This window comes from Mobula birostris, chromosome 32, assembly GCF_030028105.1.
Source record: "Mobula birostris isolate sMobBir1 chromosome 32, sMobBir1.hap1, whole genome shotgun sequence".
Classification (NCBI taxonomy): Eukaryota; Metazoa; Chordata; class Chondrichthyes; order Myliobatiformes; family Myliobatidae; genus Mobula; species Mobula birostris.
The window spans coordinates 26785594-26798918 of NC_092401.1; the positions used below are offsets into that span (position 1 = coordinate 26785594).

At 43.2% G+C, this 13325-nt stretch overlaps 1 protein-coding gene across 1 annotated transcript in view; it reads left to right on the forward strand.

The window, feature by feature from the left end:
- The window catches only part of LOC140191111 (erythropoietin receptor-like), a 32788-nt gene extending 21098 nt beyond the window's left edge, over window positions 1-11690 (forward strand). Inside the window, exons 7-8 of the mRNA XM_072248214.1 lie at window positions 4536-4623; window positions 6977-11690. Coding sequence (XP_072104315.1) covers window positions 4536-4623; window positions 6977-7744 — 856 coding nt within the window. The 3' untranslated portion in view covers window positions 7745-11690. The remainder of the gene's footprint in view (window positions 1-4535; window positions 4624-6976) is intronic.
- Window positions 11691-13325: the final 1635 nt, after the last annotated feature.

Below are 13325 nucleotides of genomic sequence, written 5' to 3' on the forward strand. Positions count from 1 at the left end.
CTTGGCGTGGCACTGAGGCTTAGCAGTTGGCATAATGCTTTACAGTGCCAGAAATCAGGGTTTGATTCCCACAGCTGTCTGTATAGTGTTTGTGTGTTCTCCCAGAGAGTTTCTTCCCAGTCACTGACACAGACTACGTATTTCACTGTATGTTTTGATGTCCCCTCACATGACAAATGAAGCTAATCTTTCTTTCCTACTCTTTGAGGCTTTCAGATCTGTGTTAATGTGCGATGTCGAGACGTGGACACAATGGTCCAATTTACCAGAACTGATGGTTTATAAAATCTATCAAGAATTTCTTGCTCTTGCATTTGCTACCTCTATTTAGGTAGCTCTGTGTGTGTGTTTTTAACCACTCTGCCGCTTTCGATGCCCAAGGACTCCTTTAGAATAGCAAAGAATATGATGGAGGATCTCAGCCGCTCTAGCAGCATCTGTGGGACAGAGGGAATTGTTCTCATTTTGAGTTAAAATCCTGTACGCTCTGAAACGTCAATGATTTCTTCCCCCCACAGACCCAGTGAGTTCTTCTGGTAGTTTGTTTCTCCAAATTCTAATATCTGCAGTCCTTGGCGTACTCATTGAGAATGTTCCACTTTGCTCATTGAGAATGTTCCACTTTGATATTGATAACAACTTTAGGGTACAGTAACTCCTCATCTCTTTTCTAAGTGGATGGCCCAGTGACAAGAGTCCTTGATGAGGATGGCTTGGACCCAGATGCAGGAGTATCCGAGGCTAGAATCGAGATACGGTTTCAAACTGGATTGAAAATCTGAGCACAAAACAAACGCTAGACAAAATCAAGGGTAGGCTTACGATTGAGCACCGAACCTCAGTTCAGGTGCTCCTTAAATACTCAATCCTTGGCACCCAAAACATAATTGCCAATTAGTGGAACTGTCCTGAATCTTTAAAGGGGGGTGTGCTAGCTATCCATACTCTAGGGAGTTAGAGCGTCTAAACCTCAGAAGATGGCACAGATGAGTGTGTGTCGTAACCAACCCTCTATTCTGAGGCTGTGCCCTCATATCCTAAACTCCCTTTCTATAGGAAACATCCTCTCCACATCTGCTCTACCTAGGACTTTCAGTATTTGGTAGGTTTCAATGAGATCCCTCTCCCCCCCCCGCCCCAATTCTCCTAAACTCCAGTGAGTACAGGCCCAGAGCCATCAACATTAACCATTTTATTCTTGGAATGATGCTCATGAACCTCTCCTGGACCCTCTCCAATGCCACTACATTTTTTTTTCAAAGATGAGGGACCCAAAACTTCTCACAATACTCCAAGTGCCGTCTGACCAATGCCTTACTAACTCTCAGCATCACATCTTTTCTCTTATATTCTATACCTCTCAAAATGAAGGCTAACTTTGCACTTACCATAGACTTCCCTACACTATATTCCTTGTCCATTCTCCTAATCTGTCTAAGTCCTTCTGCAGACTAACTGTTTCCACAACACTAGCTGACCCTCCACCTATCTGCAAAATTGGCTACGAAGCCATCAGTTCCGTCATGTGAAAAGAAACAGTCCCTGTACTAACCCCTGCAAAACACCACTAGTCACCAGCAGCCAAACAGAACTGCCCCCCTTTATACCCACTCTTTGTCTCCTGCCAGTCAGCCAATCTTCTATCCATACTAATAACTTTCCTGTTATACCACGGGCTCATACCTTGTTCAGCAGCCTCATGTGTGGCACATTCTAAGAGGCCTTCTGAATTGCTCCCAGAAACTCCAGCCATTGCTACTCTGCTGTCATCCCTGATAGTGTCTTCTTCTAAACAACATTGGCCAGCTCCTCTCTCAAGCCTCTATAATTCCCTTTACTCCACTGTAATACTGATACATCTGACTTTATCTTCTCCCTCTTAAACTGTAGGGTGAATTCTATCATATTGTAATCACTGTCTCCTAGGTGTTCTTTTACCTTAAGCTCCCTCATCAAATCTGATTTGTTACACAACACCCAATCCCGAATTGCCTTTCCCTTAGTGGGCTCAGACACAAGCTGCTCTAATAAGCCATCTCATAGGCATTCTACAAATTCCTTTCGTTGGGATCCAGCGCCAACCTGATTTTCCCAATCCACCCTCATATTGAAATCCCCCTTGACCATTGTAAGAGTCCCCGTCTTACCTGCTTTTTCTATCTCCCATTGTAATTTATATCCCACATCCTGGTTACTGTTTGGAGGCCTGTATTTAACACACATCCAGGTCTTTTTAACCTTGTAGTTTCTTAACTCTATCCACAAGGATTTTATGTCATCTGATCCCATGCCACCTCTTTCTAAGGATTTGATTCTATTTTTTACCAATAGAGCCATCCAACCCCCTTTGCCTACCTTGTTGACCTTCTGATACAATGTGTATCCTTGGATGTTAAGCTCCCAACGTTCAGCCAAAACTCAGTGGTACCCACAACTTCATACCTGCCAATCCCTAACAGTGCCACAATCTAATCTACTTTATTCCATGTACTACGTGCATTCAAATATAACACCTTCAGTTCTGTATTCATCACCCTTTTCAATTTTGTCCCCATGTTACACTTCAACTCAACGCAGTGGCTGCAATTTTGCCCTGTCATCTGCCTGCCCTTCCTTACAGCCTCACTACACAATGCACCAACTTGTATACCAACTGCCCCATCATCTGCCCTTTCACATCCAGTTCTCATCTCCTGCCAAATTAGTTTAAACCCTGCCCATCAGCTCTAGTTAACCTGTCTGTAGGTATATTTGTCCCCCTCAGGTTCAGGTATAACCACTCCTTTTTGTCCAAGTCATACCTTCCCCAGAGGAGATCTGAAAGCTGAAACGCTGCCCCTATACCACCTCCTCAGCCACTTGTTCATCTGTACTATTCTATTTCTACCCTGACGAGTATGTTGTATTGGGAGTAATCTTGGAGTACCTTGGAGTCCTACTCTTCAGCCTCTTCCTTAATTCCCTATACGTACCGCACAGGGCCTCTTCCACCTTTCTACCTGTGTCATTGGTGCCAATGTGCACCACGACCTCTGCCTTCTCACCCTCCCTCTTGAGAATCTTCTGCAGCTGCTCTGAGACATCCTGGACCTTAGCATCTGGGAGGCAACATACCATCCTGGAATCTTTTCTACAGCCACAGAAGCTCTTGTCTGTCCCCCTAAATATCAAGTCTCCTATCACTCCCATTCTGCCTGACTTCACCCATCCCCGCTGAGCCCCAGAGCAGGCCACTGTGCCACTAGCCTGGCTGCTGTTGCTGTGCCCTGATTGGTCATTTCCCAGAGATATCCAAAGAGGCATACTAATTGCTGAGGGGAATAGCCTCAGGGGAACTGCTTACTCCCCTTACTTCTGGTGGTCACCTATGTATTATCTGCAGCCTGCACTCTGGGTGTGACCAGCTCCGTAAATGTCTCATCTTTGAGGTTTTCAGCCTCCCAGATGGCCCTGAGTACATTCAGTTCCAGCTCCAGTTCCTTTGTCTTGTCAGTCAGGAGCCGAAGTTGGGTGAACTTCCTGCAGATATTGTTATCAGGGAGATTGTTACTTACTCTGAAATCCCGCATTTCATAGGAGGAGCGTTCCACTATGTTAACTTCATCCTGCCTACACTTGTTGTACCTCAAACTTCTTAAGCTTAAGTTATAGCCTATGTCTGTTCTCACCCAAGCCTGTTGAGCCGAAGCCCGACCACTCAAACACTGGCCCGCTCTAACAATGGCCACTCTACTTACACCTCACTTCTTTTTATCGGCCCCTGTCGAGTGCCAAAAAGATCATGATGATTGGCATGCATCAGACATGTAATGTTGGTGCTAGAAGGATGGTGACACTTGCAGGTTACCCCAGTACATCCTTGGACTGTGTAGGTTGTGGACGCAAATGACACATTTCACTGTATGTTTCGATGTATATGTAACAATAAAGCTAATCATATTTTCAAAAGTAGAATTAAATATTATTGAGGAGGGAGTGTTGAACGAGCTCACAGAGACTATGATTGTATCTTTTCACTGCTGGGTCTGCCCTTCAGGTGAGGGAGCGCACAGAAAACAGTAAAAATGTTTGATGAACTAGTGAAATGTTTACCACAGTTTAATACTCAACAACAGTCCAATGAGATATTTATCAGGAGTGTTGAGTATGCAGGGCCCTTAGCGTTGTTGAGGATTCTTTCTGTCCATCCCACATCAGGCAGGAGGTACCATAGCATTAGGACAAGGGCTGTTAGGATGGGAAACTGCTTCCTCCCCCAGGTCATGAGACTATTGAGTTTCCTGCTATCTCCCAGGTCTCATCACTTATGAAGCGCCAGTAGCATTACATAGTTTATTTTTTAACTTATGTCATAAATGCACCTTATGCTAATTGTCAGTCTTCTGTTATTATTTGCTCATTTGTTTGTGGTAATATTCCTTTATGTGTTGTGCACCTTGGTTTGCCTGAACGTTGCTACGTTTGATGGTACTTGGTATATGGCTGAATGACAGTAAACTTCAACTTGAATTTAACCAGATCCTTTTCACCTACAGGATGATAAAGGAGACAGTCTGGCCGCTGATTCCTTCCCCAGAGAACATGTTTGATGGACTTTTCACTGTACACCATGGAAACTTCCAGGTAAATGTCTTATGACCTCTGTACTGCACTGCACTGTGAATGCCTTAAACAACTTTTGATAATGTTGTTTACATTGTAAATACATGCTGGTATTTATGTATTTATGCACATTTTATTCCATATCAATACTTCTCAATTTATCTTTATATAATTCTTTATAATTATTTAAACTCTCATTCCTGCACCATCTCTTTAGCCACATATTAAACTGCATTAACTTCCTATTTTTTTGTTTCACTAACATGTGGCACAGGTTTTGATGTACATGTGATAAATTTGAATGAATCTGAGTTACACTTGGTGGCCTCTTTATTAGGCCCTCATGCTCATTAATGCAAATATCTAATCAGCCAATCACATAACAGCAACTTAATGCATAAAGGTCAAGAGGTTCTGTTGTTATTCAGACCCAACATCAGAATGGGAAGAAGTGTGATCTAAGTTACTTTGACTGTTGAATGATTGCTGGTGCCAGATGGGGTGGTATGAGTATCTCAACAATTGTTGTTCTCTAGGGATCTTCGCGCACACAGTCTCTAGAGTTTACAGAGAATGGTGTGATAAACAAAATACATCCAGTTCTGTGCGTTAAAACGTCTTGCTGATGAGAGAGCTCAGAGGAGAATGGCGGGCTGGTGACACAGGTCTATCGTACTCTGTGTTAGGATCTCATAATCTTTGACAGCTCAAATAACTTCCAGTAAACAATCCCACTTGGACAGTTTCTGCTTGTAACTACAATTGTTTAACTATGACAATAATGTTATTGATCCCCACTTCACCTTCTCCAGAGACAGTCGTGTAGCCAGCTGCTTTCTTCATTGTAGGCTGAAAAGGAGGAGGAGAGAGAGACAGTTAGTCGAAAAGAGTAGTGGGAAGGGGTGGTGCAAGAACTGGCAGGGGTTAGGTAGATCTAGGAGAGGCAGTCATCTGGATCCACATGTCACCTGTCAGCTCTTGCTCCACCTCTTCCCTCTTATCTTTCTGAGTGTCTCTCTCCCTTCTTCCTTTCCAGCCCAAAATGAAGGGGCCTAACCTAAAACCTCGACTGTCCATTTCCCTTCATTGGTGCTGCCTGATGCACCGAGTTCCTCCAGCATTTTTTGTGCTGCTCCACGTTCCAGCGTCGGCAGATTCTTGGGTTTTCAGCTGACTATGTTGCTCAGTAGCACTGGCCGAGTTAGAGATTTATACAGTTCCAGTTAGATCTTCTTGCCCCCTGTCCACTTTTCTCGTGGATAGCCCTTCTTTTTACAACTGCGTTTTCTCTAAGACAATGTTCTACATACTGTTATCGCTTTTCCTTTGTACTGCCTCGATGCAAATGATCCGCGAGGATGACATGCTTTACACTGTACCTCAGTACATGTGAGTATATTAAACCAATTACAGTTACAACATTTGAGGTGAAGATCCTTCACGAAAACTGGAAATTGAGAAAACATTAGTTTTAAGTTGCCGCACCTGACAGCATCTTTCAGGAAAGACACTTCTCTGTGGGAAAAAAAACTTTGCACACCTTTGAATTTTTCCCCTCTCTACTTAAGCGCATGTACTCAAGTATTACACGCAAAATGCTTGAAGAACTCAGCAGGTTGGGCAACATCGATGGAGAGGAAATGGAAAGGAATAAGTAGTCAATGTTTCGGGCTGAGACCCTTCATCAGGAGCTGCTATAAGACATTTACCCTCCAGTATTAGACATTATGGCTCTAGGAAAAAGATGCCAGCCATGTACTCCATCTATGCCTCCCATAATTCTATTAATTTCTATTAGGTCTCTGCTCAGCCTCTGGCACTCTGGATAAAACAACACAGGCTCATCTAGCCTCTCGTTATAACTCGTGCCCTCTCATCCTGGCAGGGCAGCATCCTGGCGCACCTCTTCTAAACCTCCACATCCTTCCTGTAACAGAGTGACCAGGTGCTGGGAGAGGAGGGAGGATGAGAGGTGAGGTTGAGCAAGGAACAGGGAAGAGGTGGAGGGGAGGGGAAAAGGAGACGGTCTGGATGATTTTCAACAGATTGATAAGAAATAGGAGCAGGAATAGGCCAATGTACCACCAGGCTCAGGGACAGCTTTTACCTTGCTGTTGTAAGACTATTGAGCAGTTCCCTAGCACAATGAGAAGGACTCTTGACCTCACAACCTACCTTGTTGTGAACTTGCACCTTATTGTTTACCTGCGCTGCTCTTTCTCTGTAACTGTTACACTTGATTCTGTAGTCTGTTATTGTTTTACCTTGTACTACCTCAATGCATTGTGTAATGATCGGATCTGCATGAACAGTATGCAAGACAAGTTTTTTCTCTGCAGCTAATAATAAAACCAATTTACCGATTTGTTTGCAGGAATGGCTTGGGCGAGGCAATGTACAGATCTGGTGGAATGTCCAGCTCTTTGGCACTGATGAACCATCTACAGCCCTGGAGATCTTGTCCGAGATAAACACCTTCCCACCAAGCTTTCTGAGGAACAAGCACCAGGAGATCTTCCCAGAAGATCGGAGATTCCTGATGAGCGGATCAGGTACCTTCAAGCCCCAGCAGGAATGGGTGCCGCTGGATGAAAGCGAGTCACCTGAACACTTGCAGCTTGAAGCCCACGCCAGGGAGGCCTATGTTGTCCTGAATCAGAATTCGTTACTCAACAACGACTTCCTTTCCGGCACTTATAATGTGACTCACAGCAGCAGCGACGTTTCGGAGGAAGAAATGCCTTTACAGTTGCTCTTCTGGGGTCCTGAAATGAAGCGACATAGCAAGGCTTCACCTGGAGAGGGGCAGGAAAACGTTCTGTCACATGACTCGATTTCACAGCATTCCTCACAGTCTAGTGGGATTGAGTGTGAAAGCCCAGCATCATTTGGAGCTTTTGACTATGCCAAATGTGACCCAGCTGGGCACCTGCTGTACCCATCACCTTCAGAGGCTGTGCTAGAAAACACACACCATCCATACCTTCTAATGCTGGATTCTGGCATCTCTGCTGACTTCAGCCTAACAAACTTCCCATCACTTGTTAGTAAATCTGATGAAGGACTTTACACAAATCTATGCAAAAGGGAGGACCTCCATGAGAACTTTCCCGTCTCAAGACACCTCCATATAGAAGCTTGAGAGATTTCGGTTGTCCATCAAGGAAGGTTCCTGTACTTGGGGAAAAGAAGGCTGAACTGCTGTTGTTGGTACTGAAGGCTTTATTGTGCAAATTGCATCACAGACTTCATTTGTACCGTTGGGGTGAAGCAGACTAGTCAAAGTTGTTGTGCAGAGTTAACAAGTCAAATGGAGCTCACAAAGGAACATCTGCAACTATGAGCAGCAGAGACATCTGCTCAGAACCTGCACCTTCCCAAGATAATGCCAAAGAAACGGGCTACTCAACACTAGTCAGTTCACCAGTTTGGAGATGATAGCAAGGCAGACTGAGCAATATTGATTGTGGAGAAATAGTTCTTCAGGTATTTCCTATAATGGGGAAGTCGAGAACCAAAGGGCACAGCCTCAGAATAGAAGGACATTCCTTTAAAACAGAGATGACAAGTCATTTCTTTAACCAAAGAGTGGAGAATCTGTGGAATTAATTGCCGCAGATGGCTGTGGAGGCCAAATCATTGGCTTTATGTAAATCGGAAGCTGATAGGTTCTTGATTAGTCATTGCATCAAAGGTTATGGGGAGAAGGCAGGAGAATGGGGTTGAGAGGGAAAATAAAACTATGATGGAATGGTGGAGTAGACTTGATGGGCCAAATGACTAAATTCTGTCCTGATGTCTTATGGTCTTATGTGTTTGATTCCATGAGGAATTTGAAGGTGATTGGTGGGCTGTTGAGGGTCTTGGTTGAACCTCAGGGGAAAGAACACGAGCAGTAGATTTGGAACGAACACTTCCAGGGAGAAATCCCATCTCTTAAACACCAGTATTGATGATTGATCCCTTGGAACTTAGGATGTTCTTTCAGATAAGTAAGTGGACGAGTTCACTTTTATAATGTTTAAAGAGAGCTAAGCTTTATTTATCACACGTACATCAAAAGATACAGTGAAATGTATCATTTGCGTCAAATCATGGACTGTGGTGGGTAGGCCACAAGTGTCACCATGCTTCTGGCACTGACATCGCGTGCTCACAACACACTAACCCTAACCTGTATGTCTTTGGAATGTGGGAGAAAACCAGAATAAACCCACGCGGTCACAAAGAGAACATACAAACTCCTTACAGACAATGGCAGAAATCAAATCCCAACCTTACAGCCAGCGCTGTAATAGTGTTAGGCAAACTGCTATGCTACCGTGCTGCACTACAAACACAAAGAGCAAGATGGCAGAGATATTGATACCTGTCAGAGTCTTGAGGTACGAGAGGGCTAAAGCTGGAAGGGGTTCAACTGTTAGGTGACTTTAGATCAATGACATGAAACTACTCAAACTGTTTATATGCTTATATGAGGCGCCTCAATGAAGAAAGATTACTCAGTGATTATGTGAAAGGAGTAAGGTTGCCGTGACACCCCACACCTAGAAAATCACCAGATTTCATAGAGCATTACAGCACAGTATAGGCCTTTCATCACATGATGGTGTGTTGACCTTTTAACCTACTCTAAGATCATTCTAACCCTTTCCTCCATTTTTCTAACATCCATGTGCCTATCTAAAAGTTCCTCAAATGCCTCTAATGTATCTGTCTCTACCACCGCTCCTGGCAGGGCATTCAATGCACTCACAATAGTGTAGTGGTTAGCATAACAATCCACAGTACAGGCAACCCGGGTTCATTTCCTGCCACTGTCTGCAAGGAGTTCGTATGTTCTCCCCATGACTGCGTGGTTTTCCTCCCATATTCCAAAGATGTAATGGTTGACAGATTAATTGGTCATTGTAAATTGTCCTGTGATTAGGCTAGGATTAAATCGGGGGATTCTGGTTTAAAGGGCCGGTAAAAAAAAATAGACCTGTTAGACTAGTTTTCCAAGACAGGGGTTCCCCATAGGAAAGCCCTATAGTAGAACATGATGAATTAACTCTCCCTGACAAAGGGGGCCAATTACCTGAATGAGCATCAAAATGGTAAGACCATGAGTCTTGTGACTTCGGAGATCCAGATCAGAAGGTGGGAGTAGGCCATCAAACCCACAATTTTTGGGCAGCCTGCTGTTACACCGGAAACCTTGATCAGGAACACCTGCAGGGACAAGTAAAGGAGAGACAGATAGAGGAGGAGAATTGGGAGGGAAACTGAAAAATAGCAAGGATAGAAGTAGCCTCTAATGGCTTTATCAAGTTCGTCGTTTTCATACATAGCAGACAAATGCCATGAAAGGTAACCTTTTGCAGCTACAGCAGAATACGTTACAAGATGACGAGAAACCACTGTTAACATAAACTGAAATAAAATAAATTATAGATAACTTTCTTCTGACGAAGATGAATATTCAGAATCAGAAACAGAATCACGTTTATTATCGCTGACATAAGTGAAATTTGTTGTTTTGCAGCAGCAATGCCCCGTTCATACAACTTAGCATCCGTCTTACTTCAGCAAATTAGTGCAATTGGAGAGGGTGTTGCTTTCTCCTCAGAATTGACTTCCTACCAAATTGGCAGGAGTTCTGTTCAACACTGAACACTGGAGTTTAACAACTCTATGACCATTCTGCACAAAAATGGATATTTTTGTCCTAATTGTGTTCCTTCTTGTAAAACATTAACGTTTACCATGTTTTTTCTTGTAAATGCTGCTTATGTGATGCTATGTGCCTGTGATACCGCTCCATGTGTCCCATTGCACTGGTGCACATTATTCCAAATGAGTTGAAAGTCGAGTTTAAAAACGCAAACATGAGGAAATCCGCAGATTGCTGGAAATTCAGGCAACACACACAAAAAATGCTGGTGAAAGTCAAGTTTATTGTCATACGCACAAGTATGTGTGTGCATAGGTGCACTTTGAGAACTAGCAGCAGCATCACAGGCACACAGCACCTGAGACACAACATTCACAAGAAAGACATAAATTATGCAAAATTATACGAGAAAGACGAGAACAAAAAAAAATTCCATTGTAGTGCAAATTGATCACTGCGTTGCTATAGTAACAGATTAGGATTGTGTAAATCGGTTCAAGAACTGAATGGCTGAAGGGAAGTAGCTGTTCTTGAACCTGGTGGTGTGGGATGACACTCCTGTAGCTCCTGCCTGATGGTAGAAGATGGCATAGCCTGGATAATAAGGATTTTTGATTATGAATATTGCCTTCTTGAGGCAGCAGTGGCTGTCGTTACTACTGATGGTGGAGAAGGATATGCCTGTGCTGTGTCCACTACTCTCTGCAACTTCTTATGTCCTTGAACATTCGAATGGCTGTATCAGACTATCATGAAAACCAGTCAGGATACTTTCAACAGTCCATCTGAGAGGTTTGCTAGATTAATTGGTGACAGGCCAAACCTCCTAAAGCTTCCAAGAAGGTAAAGATGTTGGCATACATCTGTATGCTGGCCCAGGGCATTTGTATAGCACTGTGCCCGGTCTCTAGCTTGGCATGCTGATGGAATAATCTAGGGAACTTTAATTGTGTTTCATGTTTCACAGTACCTCACAGACATCTGCAGGAAAAAGTTCCTCTAGAGGGGAAAATGAAGGGCCAAGGTTTGAGGCAGGGGAGTTGGCACAGGATCAATGTATTCATGTAGCAATAAACAGCATTTTATTATCTGTAGGGTGGGGGTGGGAGTGGGTGAGCACATTCTGTCCTTCTTGCTAAACACTGTGAGATAGCAGAGAATGCAACACTACCACAAATCCAGGAGCAGATGCTTTGGTAAGGTACTCTTCAACCTGATTTAAATAACATTATATTTCCCATCCATCAGTGGTAGTCATTTGATCTGAAGTGCACATTACTGTAAAATATAATTACTGATCAATATGAATATTTTATTTTTACAGAATGTATTTTGTTAGCTTGCTAAAACGTGAATATTTTTTTCAGCTGTTGTCTGAGCCTTATTTTGGGCAGCTATTTTTTTATATAAATAAACAGATTGATTTATTTTATATCTTTGTCATTTTTTAAATCCACAAGTTGCATTTTCCTCATCTTAAAAAAAAATTATTGATCAGTAATGTTGGCCCCAGGATGTCAGCAGCAAGTTTATTTCATTGTGTGTTCATTAATTTAGTGATCTAGCATAGTAACAGACCCTTCTAGCCCAGCAAGCCCATGCCACCCAATTGCACGCACGTGACCAATTAACCGACTAATCTGTAAATTTTTGGGATGTGGGAGGGAACTGGAGCACATGGAGGAAGCCGGCAGAGTCACGGGGAGAACGTACAGACAGTGGCGGGAATTGAACATGGGTCACTGGCACTGTGATAGCATCATGCTCACTGCAGGTTGAATGGATAGCAAAACATTGTGGGCCGAAGGTCTTGTACTGTTCCATGGTCAGTGTCCTAAGTTCACAGACTTGTTTATTTTTTGTAAGTAACTACATCACTGGAGAAAGATGATATATTAGTAGGGGTCACATTTGGGTGTGCACTCAGATGCAACCAGGCGCAGAGGCTTGATAAGTTTATCTCCTCCCAGCCAGCCATGCGAAGGCCCAAGATGTTTACCAACCCCAGACTTTTGCACTAACTTGTCCCATAGTTGACGCACTTAGGGAAACATGTTACTGTGATAAGATTAAAGGCCCCCCGCTTCCACTGGCAAAGTGGCGGGAAAGAGCCTTGCTTTTAGAGCAACGAAAAACACCAACCTTCTCTGTGAGTTTTTGCCCAGTAGAAAAACCAAAGGATATCTTCAAAACTCCCCAAGGAGTTGGCTGTGGTGCCAGAACACCACAGAATGCCTGCAACACCAGAGGTAGTCAGTTCCCACTTTAAAATGGTAGATCATTCGTAGAACTTGGTCAGGAAAACTGTGTGTCACCACTGGTTTTCCTTTGGCACACAACAGTTTGTTATTGTAGATGGCGATAAAGCACTAGAAAAGAAGATCAGTTCTGATGTAGGGCCCCGATCCAAAAGATCAGCCTCTTCTGTCCTCACAGATGTTGCCGGGATGTGAGCGCCATGTTATAGGGAGAGGTTGAGCAGGCTAGGACTTAGTCCTTTTTTGTGCAGGAGACTGAATTCATAGAAGTGTACAAAACCATGAGGGGAACAGATAGGATCAGCCTTCTTTTCTGGGGGAAGGGGAAACCTAAAGCTAGAGGTGATACACATAAAAGTCAAAGTAAATGTATTATTAATCTATGTACATGTACTATCCTGACATTCATTTTCTTGCCGGCGTTTACAGAAAAATAGATAAATTCAATAGAATTCATGAAAAATTATACATAAACAAAGACTGACAAACAACTAATGTGCAAAAGAGGACGAATCGTGCAAATAATAAAAAAAATACACTTAGTGGTCTCTTATTAGTTACATCTGTATAACTGCTCATTAATGCAAATATCTAATCAGCCAATCATGTGGCAGCAACTCAATGTATGCAGGTATAAGACCATAAGATATAGGAGTAGAATTAGCTATTGAGTCTGCTCCACTGTTTTTTTCATGGCTAATCCATTTTTCCTCTCAGCCCCATTCTCCTGCCTTCTCTCTGTATCCCTTCATGCCTCGATCAATCAAGAATCTATCAACTTTTGCCTTAAATACACTTAAAGAGTTAGC